The sequence below is a fragment of the Meles meles genome, chromosome 18 (genome assembly GCF_922984935.1).
Source record: "Meles meles chromosome 18, mMelMel3.1 paternal haplotype, whole genome shotgun sequence".
In the NCBI taxonomy this organism is placed as follows: Eukaryota; Metazoa; Chordata; class Mammalia; order Carnivora; family Mustelidae; genus Meles; species Meles meles.
This window is the reverse complement of record NC_060083.1, coordinates 46,305,128-46,320,166: the sequence shown is the minus strand read 5'-3', so window position 1 is coordinate 46,320,166 and position 15,039 is coordinate 46,305,128. Positions and strand designations below refer to the sequence as shown.

General features: G+C 57.9%; 1 protein-coding gene across 2 annotated transcripts; it reads left to right on the top strand.

Annotated features, from left to right (window-relative positions):
* Positions 1-5,727: 5,727 nt before the first annotated feature.
* On the top strand, positions 5,728-14,838 carry LOC123930221 (glial fibrillary acidic protein). Of its 2 annotated transcripts, XM_045986526.1 has the most exons (10): positions 5,728-6,203; positions 7,117-7,177; positions 7,378-7,473; positions 8,179-8,340; positions 9,667-9,792; positions 9,971-10,191; positions 10,768-10,811; positions 11,171-11,290; positions 12,541-12,626; positions 13,285-14,838. In XM_045986526.1, exons 1-10 carry the CDS (start codon positions 5,743-5,745, stop codon positions 13,324-13,326), a joined length of 1,419 nt encoding a protein of 472 aa, XP_045842482.1. In that variant the 5' UTR covers positions 5,728-5,742; the 3' UTR covers positions 13,327-14,838. The 2 variants fall into 2 exon arrangements, with proteins under 2 accessions (XP_045842482.1, XP_045842481.1); XM_045986525.1 differs by lacking the exon at positions 11,171-11,290.
* Positions 14,839-15,039: the final 201 nt, after the last annotated feature.

The following is a 15,039-nucleotide window of genomic DNA, read 5'->3' as shown; positions in this document are numbered from 1 at the left end:
TGGCAAACATTCGTGGCTCCATGGTGGAAAATGTGTTCTCGGGTGACCCATTAAATGTACAAAGACTCTGCCAGTGGAGTTAAGGACGTGTGGCTCCTGCCCTCAATCACAGGAGGTCGGGTGAAGAGTGCTCGCCGCATGGCGTCCTGCTGGCTGAGGGGCCGCCTGGCTGGTCTCAGCCTCACAGGGAGCAGGCAGGGGCTGGGCGGGGTGGGGGGTGGGGGGTGGGGGGGGTGGGCAGCGAGCTGACAGCCAGTTCCCAGCTGACCTCTGTGGGCGGCAGCGAGGCTCCGAGATCGGATTGTTCTTACATAAAGAGTCATCCCTGAGACGCGGCCAGACACGGCAGACCCCTCGTCCCGCTTCGCTGGCCTTCTCCTACCTCGGGGCTCTGCACAGAGCCACCCAGGAGTCCAAAGTCCTGCCCAGTTCAGAGAACCAGACTCAGTGCCAGGAGCGGCAGACACAGAGAACAAGACACTGTCCCTCCCTGCGGGGAGTCAGGGGAGCACCTGTCCCTGTCACCTGAGGGTAAGCCCAAACCTCCTTTGGTGTTGGGACCTGTCAAGGTGGGGGGGCTGGGCTCTCCCTTCCGGGTCCTCCCACCCCCAGCCATCAGCTCTGCAACCCACCCCCACAGGGGACTCTGTCACCACATGGGGAGCCCTTGGCAGCTACTAACTCAGGAGTCCTCCCTCTCATGTCCCTGTTTGACTGTCTCTGGGTTTTCCCAGGAATGCCCCTCTGGCTTTTAGCTAAGTTTGGGGGATCCTGGCTCCCAGACAGAATCTAGTTTGTGGTTGTCTTCCCCCCTCCCATGGTTCTTTTGTGAAGAGGGCTCTCAGAGGGCTTGGAATGGAGGCTATTGGGGGGAGAAAGGGGCCAGAGTCACCCCGAGGGGCCTGGAGATCATGGCTGTGTTTTCCAGCCCTCCCGAAAACGTTCCCCTGAGCCCGCCTGCAGCCCTTCCATCCTGTTCCCTGGCTCATCCTGTCCATTTGGAGGACCACTGGATTGGAAATAACAGGCTGCCCGCCAGCCTTCTCCTCCCACCAGGGACACATCTGGGCCCTCGCTTCTCACCCTCCCAGAGGGACGCAGTCAGGCAAGGAGACAGAGGGAGCAGAGAGCAGAACAGATCAGGGAAAGCAATTAAAAAGCAGGTCTCAGGGTTAGAGGCTAGAAAGTGGGGGGCAGGCTGGGGCGCCCAGGAGGGTGGGAAGAGGGGGATTGGAGAGAAAGGGGCCGCACTTATTAACTCCAACACAGCAGCCTGCTGCCTTGGTGTGCAAGGTGAGCCAGCGAGCTGATGCCTCCAACAACGTGCTGACCGATGCCAGGAAGGAGGCAAGGGAAGGAGTCTTGGGGGGTGGTTCATCTAGGAACCCTTCAACAGCCACAGGAGCTGGGTACTTCTCACCAGTGGAGCTGGCTCGGCACAGGCTGACAGATGATAGGAGAGGGGACAGACCCTGGCCTGAGGCAGCCCTCCTCCAGGCTGAGAGAGGGAGAGCCCCTGCCCTCGAGGAGCTCCCATCCGACAGTGAACCATGGGTGCTCACATCAGGGAGCCCCCACAGCAGAGAGGGTGTCCTGATGGACCCTATCCTTAGGGAGATTCCATTCTGATGGGAGGTCATATAGGTCCTAACATCCGGAAGCCCCTATCCATGGGGGCCCTTCTCCTGGGGAAGCCTCAGGCTGAGGGACAGGAGAGACCCCCCTCCCACGGGACGTGATAACACACCAAGAACTTCTCAAACTGATGGAACTGTGGGCCTCAAGTCTGTGGCTCGGGAAGGGCAAGGATGGAAGGACAGAGTCCCAGGGGGAGTCAGGGAGGTGAGAAAGCAGGCTGGGAAACAGCTTCTACTCTCAGTCTCCTCCAGGGCAGGTAGAGATGACCCATGTGTGGTCCCTGGCAGACCCAAAGCCACGAGCAACTTGTGGTCTGGGTGCAAATGGGGCCACCTGCCACCCTCTCTCCCTTGGCTGCTGCCACCTGTGTCCTGTCCACACTCCCAGGTAACGGTGCTGGGGAGATCCCTATATGGTGTCCCTGTCCACCCCCAGCGGGGTCAACAAGACACGGCAGCGCCCAGGGGCCGGCCCAGCCCCTGTCCCTCCAGGCTCACCCCATCGCTGACACAGAAATAAGTAAAGCACCCGGTAGGTGTTGTTAAATGCTGTGATTTGTCGAGCAACTGCTGTGTCCAGCTTTCCCTGAATTTATCCTCCCCGCTACCTTGGAAGTTCACCCCGTTTTACAGGTGTGAAAATGGAGCTTCTGAGAAGTTCCTGAAGTTGTCCAAGATCATGGAGCAGCTGAATGGCCGTGACCTCGCTCTCCTCTAGAGGGCACTGTCATAGCAGTCAGAAGCTACGCTAGAGAGTACGTGAGATGATCCTTCTTCTGGGTGATAGAAATCTGGGTTTTGGAAAGCAGGCTTGCGGCTTTGAGACCCGCTCCCTCCCTACTGCAGGACCCTGCTGCCGCTCGGACACTGCCATCTAGTGGCCAGCAGGGCCTGCTTCCATTCCTCAGGGAGGGGGCTCGTGTGGGAGGGATGGACTCAGTAGTAGCCAAGGAGTCCACCCCTTCTAAACTCCCAACTTCTCTACCTCCTGCGGGCACATGAGGACCACCATGCTGTGCCAGGCACTGGGAACGGGGTGGGGGCCCGAGGGGAGCCAGTGGGCAGCAGTCTAGTGGCTTGAATCTAAGGCTGGCAATTTAGAAAACGCGGGGCACCCTCGTGGGTGCTTTGAGGCCGGGTGCGGTACTGATCTGTCCCAAGAGGCAGGAGGACATCCTGGCAGATTCTCCCGACGCAGGGGAGGGGTGTGGGGGCAGGAGACCATCTCGTCTCCCTCTCAGCTTGAACTGGGTCATGGCTTGGCTGAAGGTCCCGCTGAGAGGCATCTGGGCATCCTCCCTCCAGGGCCTGCAACTTTCTGTGGTCTGTGCGGAAGTCAGTCTAGGGATTGGTTGGGGCTTAGGACGTTGAGGCCCTCCGATTAGGGAACCAGGAAAGGAGAAGCCACATAAGGGCCCTGAGCCAGGCCAGGAGGACAGGAGTAGACAGAGGCTGGGAGCTGCGTCTGCCTGGGGCAACGGTGCAGCGGAGTGGTATCTAGACCAGAACCAGAGAGGGAGGGAGGCAGGGAGGGAGGGAAGGGAGGCGCGGCAGGGGGTAGGAGTGGGAGTGGAGGGAGGGGGGAAGACAACTGTGTGTCTAACAGTAGGGCTTGGGTAAATTAATGCATACCGTGGTAAACCATGCAGCTGTTAAAATGATGATGTGGATAAATATTTATTGATATGGAAAGATGTTCACAACATATTGCTGAGTGAAAAAAAAACAAATTACAAAATAATTTGTACAGCATGAGCCCACTTGTAAAAAAAAAAAAAGGAATTTATATATGTGGGGGGAAATCTGGTACTGTTTATCCCCAGGTGGTGAAATCATGGCTAATTAAATTTTTTCGTTTTGCTTATCTGTATTTTCTGATTTTTCTACCACGAATGTGTCATACAAAATAATGAAAGTCTGGCAAACAACCACGGCCGTATCTGTCTACCTCTCTGGTTCTTGCGTGGACATCCGTGGACAGTTAAGGGCTGAGTGTGGCGAATGGGTCTAGGGTCAGATGGAGGTTGAAGGCGGAGCCAGGAAGCCTGGGTGACACAGGTCGGTGGGGGGGGGGGGTTCTCTCTCTGTTACTGCTGCTGCTGTTGCTGCTGAAATAAGCCTGGGTCACACACCACACAGGGACCCGTCACTGAGCCTCATTGACAAGCCTTTCCTGCTCTCGTTCCATCTCCCCCCTTCCCCAAGACTGCTTTACACTCATTGCAACTACATTTCACTGGAACAAAGAAGGCTGCACACTGTGACTTGCCCAGTGAGCTAGATGGTCAGCCACTCCTAGTCACAGAGAGACTTGGGAGGAGGGTTTGTCCCATCTTTTTCTTCTTTTAATGCCCCGTGACTTTCCCAGCTCCTCCACTCATAGCAGGATCAAAAGTCACGGGGCATCCCATCCCCAAGGGTCCCTTCCCCATGTTACTGCTCAGGTCCAGGGTCAGGTGTGGTTGAAGACTTAGAGACCCTCACCTTCCCTCTCTGTGCTGGGATTCACCAGGGAAAACCACGGCAGGCAGCCCATAACATGCCCAAATGGAGCGCGTCTCCCCAGCGTGGGGTAGGAGCTCAGGGGTGTGAGCTGGCTCTGGGAGCTGGGGAGGGGCAAGCAGCCAGGCCTTGTCTGCAGAGCTGGAGACCTGGCAGTGCCCAGCTGGCTGCCCCCACGGGGCCTTCCTCTTGTGCCCACTGAATGACTCACCTTGGCACAGACCCAATGGCCGGGGGTGGGCACAGAGCCTGCTCCCCACTGCACCCCGGCCCCCTCGGAGGCTTCCGAGAAGCTCTTTGAGCTGGGGGCTTGGGCTGTACTCTGCCTAACAGCCTGGCATCTTGGGATTAAAAACAGCGCAGCCCCCCGGGGGCTGCCCTCTCCGTGTGGCGCCCTGACCAGTGGTGGAAAACAAGGCTCTATTCAGCAAGTGTCCAGGAGAAGGGATCAGAGGCCCAGGCATGGGCGGCGGGGGGGGGGCGGTGCGGGGAGAGGAGGGCTTCCCAGAAATCCAAGGGCACAGAGAGGTGAGGGGCCTGGGTGAGGCTCTGGCCCCCAGCAGGATCAGAACACAAGGGTGGACAGATCTGAAGGGTCAGGCTACAGGACGCCAGCTCTGGGCTCCTAGTGTTGATCCAGTGGCTCCTGGGTTCCCAAACGGACCTGTCCCCAGAGTCCTTTCCATCCTCTCAGCCTGATGCATGGGAACTCAAAGGAGATAAATCTCCAGTGTGAAAGGGAGGTGAGGGGTAGCTGGGGAAACAGGGTGATGCGGGAACAAAGATGGGAGCAGGGACAGCCAGCTCATCCGTAAGTGTTTTTTGTGTGGCTGTCAGGGCCGGCTCCAGACGGGGGTGCAGGGCGGCCAGGCAAGGGGTGAGGGAGCCCCGTGGGACTGAGGCAGGGGCTTATGTGTGGTCCAGGGAGAAGGTCAGGGAGTCCAGCACCCGCCGCTCTGGCCCCCTCAAAGCTTCCATATTCCTCCCTTCATTACCACCCCCCAACTGCTAGACAGAGGCCTCAACTGACCCTCTAGACAAAGGGCTGGTGTCCGGTTGCAGCCCACAGCCCTAGACCTCCGGGGAAGGGAGAGCAGGCAGGAATGCTGGACGCCCATGTTCGGACCGAGGAGTCCAACAGTCTGCTGGGAATGGGGCTCAGCAGGACACTGTAGCACAGGCTGCTTTCTGAGAGGGGGGAACATGTTTGTTCTTTGCAAGTTCCCAGACTTAGCAGGAGGAGCACTGTGATGGGGTCTAAGAGGTGGAAAGCAGGTCAGAGTTTATCTGATCCAGACCTTTCTTGGCCCGTCTTCCCAGGGAAAGGGCCTCCTGGCCCAGTGGTTGCGGACGCTGACCAAGTATCCAGCCCCAGGCGCGGCCCATGAGAACCTCTGTTGGTGGCCAGGCTGGGGTTGCCCTGCCTCTGGGCACAGGGACCTCAGTGGGGTGAGACGAGCTCTCCTCATGGCCGAGCTGTGGCCCAGCCCCTCCCCCTCAGGCTATGCCAGGGGGCGTTGCAAAGGGCAGCCTGGGCAGTGCCAGGCCAGCCCACGCCTCCATAAAGCCCTCACTTCCCAGGAGCGGCCAGAGCCCAGCCAGCATGGAGAGGAGACGGGTTGCCTCGGCTGCTCGCCGCTCCTATGCCTCCTCCTTGGAAGTGGTAGGGGGAAGTCTGGTCTCTGGCCGCCGGCTGGGGCCGGGCACCCGCCTCTCCCTGGCCAGGATGCCACTTCCACTCCCAGCCCGGGTGGACTTCTCCCTGGCCGGGGCCCTCAACACCGGCTTCAAGGAGACCCGGGCCAGTGAGCGGGCGGAGATGATGGAGCTCAACGACCGCTTTGCCAGCTACATCGAGAAGGTGCGCTTCCTGGAACAGCAGAACAAGGCGCTGGCCGCAGAGCTGAACCAGCTGCGGGCCAAGGAGCCCACCAAGCTGGCCGACGTCTACCAGGCTGAGCTGCGAGAGCTAAGGCTACGGCTAGACCAGCTCACGGCCAGCAGCGCCCGGCTCGAGGTTGAGAGAGACAATCTGGCACAGGACCTTGGCACCCTGAGGCAGAAGTGAGGACGGGGCCCGGGGAGAGGGACTTCATGAACAGGGGAGATGCCCCCGTACCCCAGCCCAGCCCCAGCGGGAGCACCGCAGACCTGCATGATCTTGGGCAGGGGACTTTGCCTCCATGATGCTTGGCTCCGCCGTTTTCCCCGTCTCTGGGAGGGTAGGGCTGTCCTTGCTCCCCGAGATAATGGGAGGCACAGGGAGGAGGCCCAAAGTCTCAGGGGTCTGATTGCCAAGGAGCCAGAGTACTCTCAGCACCTCCGCAGTGGGGAGAACTGTGCAGGGAGAGTCAGGGACTCTGCAGGCGGGGACCCCACAGGCAGGGGCCCCACAGGCGGGGTCTGCGCATTTCATTCACTGGGGGGCCTGATGGCCTTGTGGGTCCGTAGAGAGGAGGAATGGGAAGGGAAGATTGCTGTGCACCAGGGGGACAGGACTCCGGAGGAGAGGAGGAGAGGAGGAGAGGGAAAGAGCAGGCAGGCCTGGCCTTGGAACACAGGTGATACTGCCTGTCACCAGCTCATGACCCTGGTCAAGCCACTTTGGCCTGCAGAGCTGTGAGGGATTCTAATAAAACTGTTTCCAAAGGTCAGAGGAGATCCCAGGGACGGCGGGTTTTGCTGAGCTGGCAGGGCACGCGTGTGTGCCCTCCAGGGCGGGAGGATGAGTGTGTTTGTGCATGCAGCAGTGAGTGTGTGTTGGTAAAAGCACTGGTGTGAGCAGGAGCAGGTGCTAGTAATGAGCTAAAGCAAAGGCCCTTGTCTGCTCACCCTCCTGGCTAGGGCTCCTGCCATTCCACTGGCTCTGGGCAGGGGTCAGGGGAGGGGTCTCTCTGGCAGCACCCTCCAGGGAGATTGGGGAGGAGTCCAAGATCCTCAGAAGAGCCTCACCCAGGGATGTGTTCCCCTACCCCAGGCTCCAGGATGAAACCAACCTGAGGCTGGATGCTGAGAACAACCTGGCCAACTATCGACAGGTGGGGGCGGAGGCGGGACGGCTTGAAGAGAGGGGAGGGGAGGGTAAATGGTAGATGGCAGTTCACATAAACAGCCCCAAGCCCAGCCCTCCAGAGCAATGTGCTGCTCTCCCCAGCCACAGAAGGAGGGATCAGACAAGGATAAGGAGTGGGGAGAAGGAGTCTGGGGTCAGAGCAGCCTTTGCCCCTCCCTGCTCCAGGAAGCAGATGAAGCCACCCTAGCGCGCCTGGATCTGGAGAGGAAGATTGAGTCTCTAGAGGAGGAAATCCGGTTTTTGAGGAAGATCCATGAGGAGGTAAGGCCAACATGAGGTAAGGCCCAGAGATTGGGATGGATAGAGACAGAGAGGCTGAGCCTGAGAAATACTCAGAGAGAGAGAAAGAAAATGAGAGAGACTGAAGGAGACAGACCTAGAGACAGGAGAGCACCCTCAGCCCCTGGTGAAATTCACACGGACACACCCCACTTACTAAGAATTATAATAGACCTTGTTGCCCCATTTTTTATTTCACTACAGCCTTGTGAGATAGGAACCCTTCCAGCATGACCTCTGTGAAACAGAGGAGGACATCCAAGCCCAGACAGGCTAAAGAACTCGCTGAGGTCACACGTCTCTCTCCATTTAAATGAAAGCCATTCATTTTAAAAAGACACCACTGAGCTCTCTGACTTCAGATTATGGATTCCGAGTCCACGATATGGTAGAATCTGGGAACCCACAGACACACCCACACCACAGGGACTCAGTCACTCACAAGAACACAGGCACGCTTTCAGGGCTTCTGCCTGGCCGAACCTGGGAGGAGGACACCAAGAGGCCCCCAAACTACCCACTGCTCCCCTAGCCTGGGCCATGCCCTTTCCTCTAACCAGAACTGCCCCGTTTCCCTTAGCCAACGTCAGTGTCCAAGGGGCAGCCAGACAAGGGTGTAAAACCGTGGGGAAACCCCAGGGGCAGCCTGGGCCCCCGGCTGGCCATCCCTTCTCTCATTCTGGCCAGGAGGTGCAGGAGCTCCAGGAGCAGCTGGCCCGGCAGCAGGTCCACGTGGAGCTGGATGTGGCCAAGCCGGACCTCACGGCGGCCCTGCGAGAGATCCGCACGCAGTATGAGGCCATGGCGTCCAGCAACATGCACGAGGCTGAGGAGTGGTACCGGTCCAAGGTAGACCTGACTGTGGGCCAGTAGGCAGCCCTGCTGGTTCCATACCAGAGAACTGGGGAACAAGGGAGGAGGAAGCTGGGAGAGGATCCTCTCTGGGTGACTGACCGTCACTAGAGAAATGAGGTGGCTTGCCCAGGGTCACACAGGCACCATTACTTTCAATAAGTATTTCTTTTCTTTTCTGTTTTTTAAGGATTTTATTTATTTTAGAGACAGAGAGCATGAGCAGGGGGAGGAGCCAAAGGGGAGGGAGACAGAGGGAGAAAGAGTCTCAGACTCCCGCTGAGCATGGAGCCCCATGCAGGGCTCGATCTCACCACCCAGCTCGTGACCTGAGCTGAAACCAAGAGCTGGACACTTAACCGACTGAGCCAACCATGCGCTCCCGCAATAAGTACTTCTTGTTACTATTACTGTTATTATTAGCCAACATTGTTGCTGCCAGGCCTTGAGCTTTACATGCATTATCTTACTTGCTATGAAGAAAGTACTGTTCTTTGACAGATGAGAGAACTGAAGTCCAGAGAGGTTAATGAGTTTGCCCAAAGTCACACAGCTCCTCAATGGTAGAGCCGGATGTCTAACCCCAGCCATTGCTCTTGGGAGCCTGCATTCCTGATGCCTCTGCTGTCTGTGTCCTGGGTTACTGAACAGCAACTGTGTGTCAGCACAGCCCGGGGTCCAGAGACCTGTCCCACCCGGGGGACGTGATGTGCACCCAAAAAATGTGTCTAGAGAGAACACTGCCAGGCAGAGTTTATACAGATGCAATGTGTGGGACAGGGAGGGTATCGTAGAAGGGAGGGACTTGGGGCTAGGCGGGCCTGGCAGCCAAAGAACAAGAAGAGAAGAGGGAAGGGGCATTTGGAATGCAAGAAAGCACAGGGCAAGGGCCCAGAGATGCCAGCCCAGGGCAACGTGAGTGGCAGAAGCTGGCGAGGGCTCCAAGCATGTTAAGGCGAGAGCTTCACTGCAAGCTAGGGGAGAGAGAAGGATCAGACCCCAGGGTACTGCTCGCCAGAACGCCCCGGCCACCGTGAGAGAGGCCAGGGTTCAGGCTCCTGGATAGTGCAGGGGATTCTGGGTCTGGGTTCCGCGGCAAACATCATTTGGTCCTTCGTTCCCTACCCAGGCACTGTGCTAGGTGCTAGAGACGTGGCGGGGGCCTCCTGTACCCTCTGCCCAAGGGTCCCAGTCCTGGGGAGACCTGGACACCAAGCCTGGGGTCCTGCCCATCTCCCTGAATTCCCAGAGACCAACTGGCCCACACGGCTCCCACGATGTGGAGCCCAACCGCCCCTCAGCGTAGGGCCTTCTCCCTGCTAGTTTGCTGACCTGAACGACGCTGCTGCCCGCAACGCTGAGCTGCTCCGCCAGGCCAAGCACGAGGCCAACGACTACCGTCGCCAGCTGCAGGCCTTGACCTGCGACCTGGAGTCCTTGCGGGGCACGGTGAGCGCCAGCAGGGCCACCAGTGGGGCGGAGGGGACCCGGGTGCAGGCGAGCCCAAGCCCCAGGGGGACCCGCAAGACAGGGACAGGACCGGGACTGAGGGCGGAGGCTCTGAAAACTTACTTGGGGGACGGGCCAGTGTGATCCCGCGCTGAGGCACCTACATGCCACCCTACAGAATGAGTCCCTGGAGAGGCAGATGCGGGAGCAGGAGGAGCGCCACGCACGGGAGGCAGCGAGTTACCAGGAGGCGCTGGCCCGGCTGGAGGAGGAGGGGCAGAGCCTCAAAGACGAGATGGCCCGCCATCTGCAGGAGTACCAGGACCTGCTAAACATCAAGCTGGCCCTGGACATAGAGATCGCCACATACAGGAAGTTGCTGGAGGGCGAGGAGAACCGGTGAGCTGCAAAGCCCCCCCCCCAACCCCCACCCCGTGGCCCTGCAGCATCCTCCCTGCTGTCCCTCCCCGGACTCTCCTTTCTCCCCTCAGGGACTGTCAGATTCCGCCTGTGTCCTGCCCCCTCCTATCTCAGTGCTCAGCACGTTGCTCGCCTAACACACAGTAGGTAGTCAATAAAGGGTCAGGAAATGAATGGATTTGAGTTAAGCAGTGTTGATGAGGCCACGGGGTGAGGACTTGGGTCACCCCCCCAAATTAAGAAACTCACTCCCCACCCTCCCAATGAAGACTGGACTTCTTTTCCCCTGACCCATCTCTTTTGGTCTCGGAAATTTTCCCCCCACTTCCTCCTCCCCCTGCCATCCTCCAGGCCTCCACTCTTTCAAATAGAGACTTTCCCCCTAGCGGACAACACCCAAGCCCCTTGCAGATTCCTAGCCCCAGGGAGCATGTTGGAGGCTGGAGAAAGCCAGGAGATGGGCCTTGAGGCTGTCATGCTAAGCCCGGACCAGGGCCTGGCTCCAGGGATGTCCCTGGGCAGCGCGGTCACTATTCTGCCTTTGCTGTCTTGCAGCATCACCATTCCTGTGCAGACCTTCTCCAACCTGCAGATCCGAGGTCAGTAGAGCAGGGCCTTGTGGGCAAGGGGTTGGATTCCTGCCCTCTCCCCCAGGTGGGCTGCTACTCTGGCCTGGGGCTGAGGACCAGGGCAAAGGGGTCCAGTCCAGGGGTCTCCTTGGGATCTTCATAATTCACCGCAGAGCTTCCAGCCAGAACACAGCAGTCCAGGGCATTCCAGGTGGGGCTTGTGGCTGCTCCTGTCCTGCGCCCCATTCCCTACCCCTGCACCCCCTCCTACAGCAGAACTGGGCGGAGGTCTCAGCCTCTGCCCTGTCTGCAGATCCCTGAGCAGGCGCTTCCCATCCGAGTGTTTTATGTTTTTGTTTTTGTTTTTTTTTAACTGCTTGTCACTACAGGGGGCAAAAGCACCAAAGAAGGGGAAATTCACCAGGTCACAAGACATCTCAAAAGCCTCACAATACAAGTTATACCAATACAGGCTCACCAGATTGTAAATGGAGCCCCGCCGGCTCTCGGTTAGCAGCCTGCCCCTCAGACTCTCAGACACGGTGCTTTTCTCGTTTTCCCTGTCCTCCTGGGCTCCTTCCTCCCAAGTTTCCCTAAAGGGCCAAGCTTGTGTCGTTTTCCCAATGACCTCAGTGCGCAGCCCAGAACGTGGCACTGGGTAAATGTAGGCTAAACTAGCAGAGCTGGCAGCTGTTCAAAGTAGTACATCCTCTGGTACTCAGAGGAGATGCTCTTGGGCCTCTGGGCGAGTGCCAGCCTCTGCCTCACCTCTTCCCATCCCTGGGAGGGCCCCCCAGGTCTTGCCGTGCCTGGTGGCCGGATTCTCTGCTCAATTCTTCTGTCCCCGAGGCTCCGCGGCTCAGCTCAGTGCTGATTCAGCCCACAGGATTATTTCCCCCTGGACCGCTGCTCTTGCAGTGAATAAAGTTTTATGCTCCCTGCTCTTAATTTTAAATATTAGTGAGTGTGACATGTTACATTTTTCTCTCGGGGGCGCCGGGAGCTATATTACTTCTTACTTGGATGTGGCCCTCAGATGATTCTTATCTAAAGGGGGGGAAAAATACTTCTGCTCTAGAAATTGAAGAACATGAGCTATATGTGGCCTAGGGGCCAAGTTCAGGATCAGAAGTTTAATCAGGCAGAGCAGGTGGAGGGAATACTGCCAAGTGCCAAACAGTAAAGGCTCAGTAGGGCCCAGAGAAGTGGCAGAGAGGAGGGAAGGAGGGACAGGGGAACGGGAAAGGGACCCATGTGTATTGGACACTAATATGTGCTAGGCACTTAACATGTATGATCTCAGTGAACTGACTCTGCTCCCACCTAGAGAAGTAGACGCCATCATCCCCATTTTGCAGATAGGAAACCGAGGCTGGGACAGGTAGATTAACTTGCCTACTGCCTTGTGGCTGAGCTGAGACTTGAGCTCTGGCCTGCCTGATTTCAAAGCCCGTGTGCTCCTTCCTTAGCCCAGTGCTGGGGTGTCAGAAGGCCGGGGGCAGATGAGAGCTTGCAGAGGGACCGAAATGCAGCCAGACCAGGAAAATGGGCAAAGCACTGGATGAAGCGGTCAGGTCTTGCCTAGCACCATGGGGATTTGGGGATCTCCAGCCCCTTGGAAAGAGCCTAGGCTCTCTCTGCCTGGTTGGATAGACTTTCAGTCCCCATCACTGTGGGTTTCATGGGGAAGCTGGGTGGGGGGAAGATGTTTGGTGCCTCAGGAGCCAACAGGAAACATCTCCTGTCCCCGTGCCTGCAGAAACCAGCCTGGACACCAAGTCCGTGTCAGAAGGCCACCTCAAGAGGAACATTGTGGTAAAGACCGTGGAGATGCGGGACGGAGAGGTAAGGGGGGAAGACCTGAAATTCTGGCCCCAGCAGCTTGGGCTGCCTCCAGGAATTTTTGAGGACGGGCTTTGGAAGAAAGCCTAAACTGGCACATAGAAGGTTCTCAGTCACTCGGAAGAGCTTCCGGGGAGGTTCTGGAAGAGGGGAAGGACCCTGGATGTAATTCAGTTCCCTATCCCCTCCACTGGCGGATCCAGGGAGCCTGGGTGTGGAGGCCACTGGCTGGAGTCCTGATTTGGACTTTTTCCCTGAAAGCCCGCAGGCTCCCCCAGCACCAGGCCTGGGGAGAGATAGAAAGAAAATTAAAGTTAGTAGCTTTCACTCCCAACTTTCAATTTCTGGCTTGATTAAAGGAACCAGGAGGAGGAATAAGAAGGTGGGGGGGGGGGATTTGGCATAAGCCCTCCCTGTCACACCCACGACGGTCCTAGCCAAATTTACATCAGCTCGCCACGTGCTGGGCAGGGTACTAAAGGCTCACGAGTGTTACCTCATTTCCTGGCGGCTGCGAGGCGGGAGTCCTGGTTACTCTCATAGAAAAAAAGGATCCAGGAAGTCTGGGGATTTCTCCAAGGTCGCAAGGCCTAGCAGGGGTGGGCCTGGTGTCCGTGTGAGCCCCTGACTAGTGTGCTATGTGTTTTTCTGTCCCCTGCAGGTCATTAAGGAGTCCAAGCAGGAGCACAAGGAAGTGATGTGAGGCAGGACCCAGCTGGTGGCCCCACAGTGGGCCTGAGTAGATGGGATTGTTGCCGCCTCCTCTGATAGCGGACTTCCCCAGACCCGAGTTCCCACCCACCCCGGCTGCTCCCCTCATCCCTCCACCTCCACACCAGCTTGTTGCCCTAGACTCTGTGGGTACTAGACCTGCAGACAGCACCTACCTACACCCAGAAACTCCAGCTAACAAGGCACCCAACCCAAAGGTGCAGCCTGGAGGGGCGTGGCCAGCATCTTGGGTTAGAACTGGGAGATGTTGGGGAGGGCCTGGGACCCCATACATCGCCCTCCACATCCCTAATCCAAATTGTCATGGCAACTGTTGCCAGAGCCGGAGGTCCCTGGGGGTAACTGGGAAGTGGGCCTTTGAGTTTCCTAGGGCTGCTGGAGGACAACAGAGACTCTGAGACAGGAAGGGGAACTCCCCATAGGCAAGATAGCCCTGGCAAGAGGTTTCTTCTTCTAGACTGACCCTGAACAGTCTGAGAGTGGGCGGTGACATCCTACCACTTGGGAATAGTCCCCAGACAGAATGTCTGGCCTGCCCGGATCCCCAAGGGGCCTCCTGAGTGACGATTCAAGTGTCTCAGTCCCACTGACCTGACATGGGGGCACACTGTGGGCATGCCACGGGCGTGTCGGAGTGTGATTCTCAGCACTTGGGGGATCTATAGTGTAAGTAGAGAGGGAAGGGGTGCTGGGAAGGAGTAGAGGGGGGCTGCCTGGCCCCTAGGTTGGATACAGAGAGAGGTCAAGCCCAGGAGTCCTCCCTCCATAAGGTTGGAGGGGAGGCAGGTGGAGGTGGTGGAGGAAGCAGCTGGGAGGACGCCAGACACCAGAGCTGGGGGTTGTGGGCAATCAGGTGCCCCTGGCCTGTGGGTCGTGGGAACCAAGGAAGTGACTCATCCTCTTGAAGTTGCTCAAACAGGACAGAGAGGCTGTTGTCCCCAGGGCACGCTTTGTCCCGTTTCTAAAAGCCCCTTCCTTGCTGCATAACCCCTCCATCCAGGCCTCGGAGCCACCGCAGCTGCTGCCTCACGACCCCAGCAAACACGGCTGGGTGAAGCCACCGCCGTACATGTGACACTCTCCACCCTACGGTGACCTGCTGCTTTTCCCTAACCAAGGGCCCTTGTGGTTCCCCTCCTACTCAAATACAAAATGTGCCCTCGTATTGTAGGTAGCACTCTATTTTACCATTCGTGAAGTGGAGGGACGAGCAGAGTGAAGGCTCTGGTTTGTGCTCTGCTTTTCCATGGAAGGACCGTGGGGGACAGCCACAGGACTATCTGTGCTCAGAAGTAGGCTCAAAGGGCCCACTCCAGGGTCCCCCTCGCCTCTCTAAAGCCAGAGAAATGAGAGTCCCTCCCTCTTTCTGAGTCCCGGTGCCCTTTCCCCCCTCTCCCTCCTGCCACCCACTGCTGCTAACCTTCAGGGCACCTCCGCAGCCTTTACTCACTAAGGTAAATAAAGACAGTTGCCGTGGCCTTCACCAGAGTGGACGCTGATCTGTTGGGGTTGGGGAGAGGGCAGGAAGTAGCCTTGGAAAAGACTCAACTTGCTTATTGCTGATCGTCTCAGGACCCCAAACCCCCCAGCGGCAGCCACAGGACAGATCCCAACTCCAACCCTGCTTCACATGGCACCCCAGTGCCCTCCACTCGGCCCCTCTTCTCACTCACCTCCCAGCCCT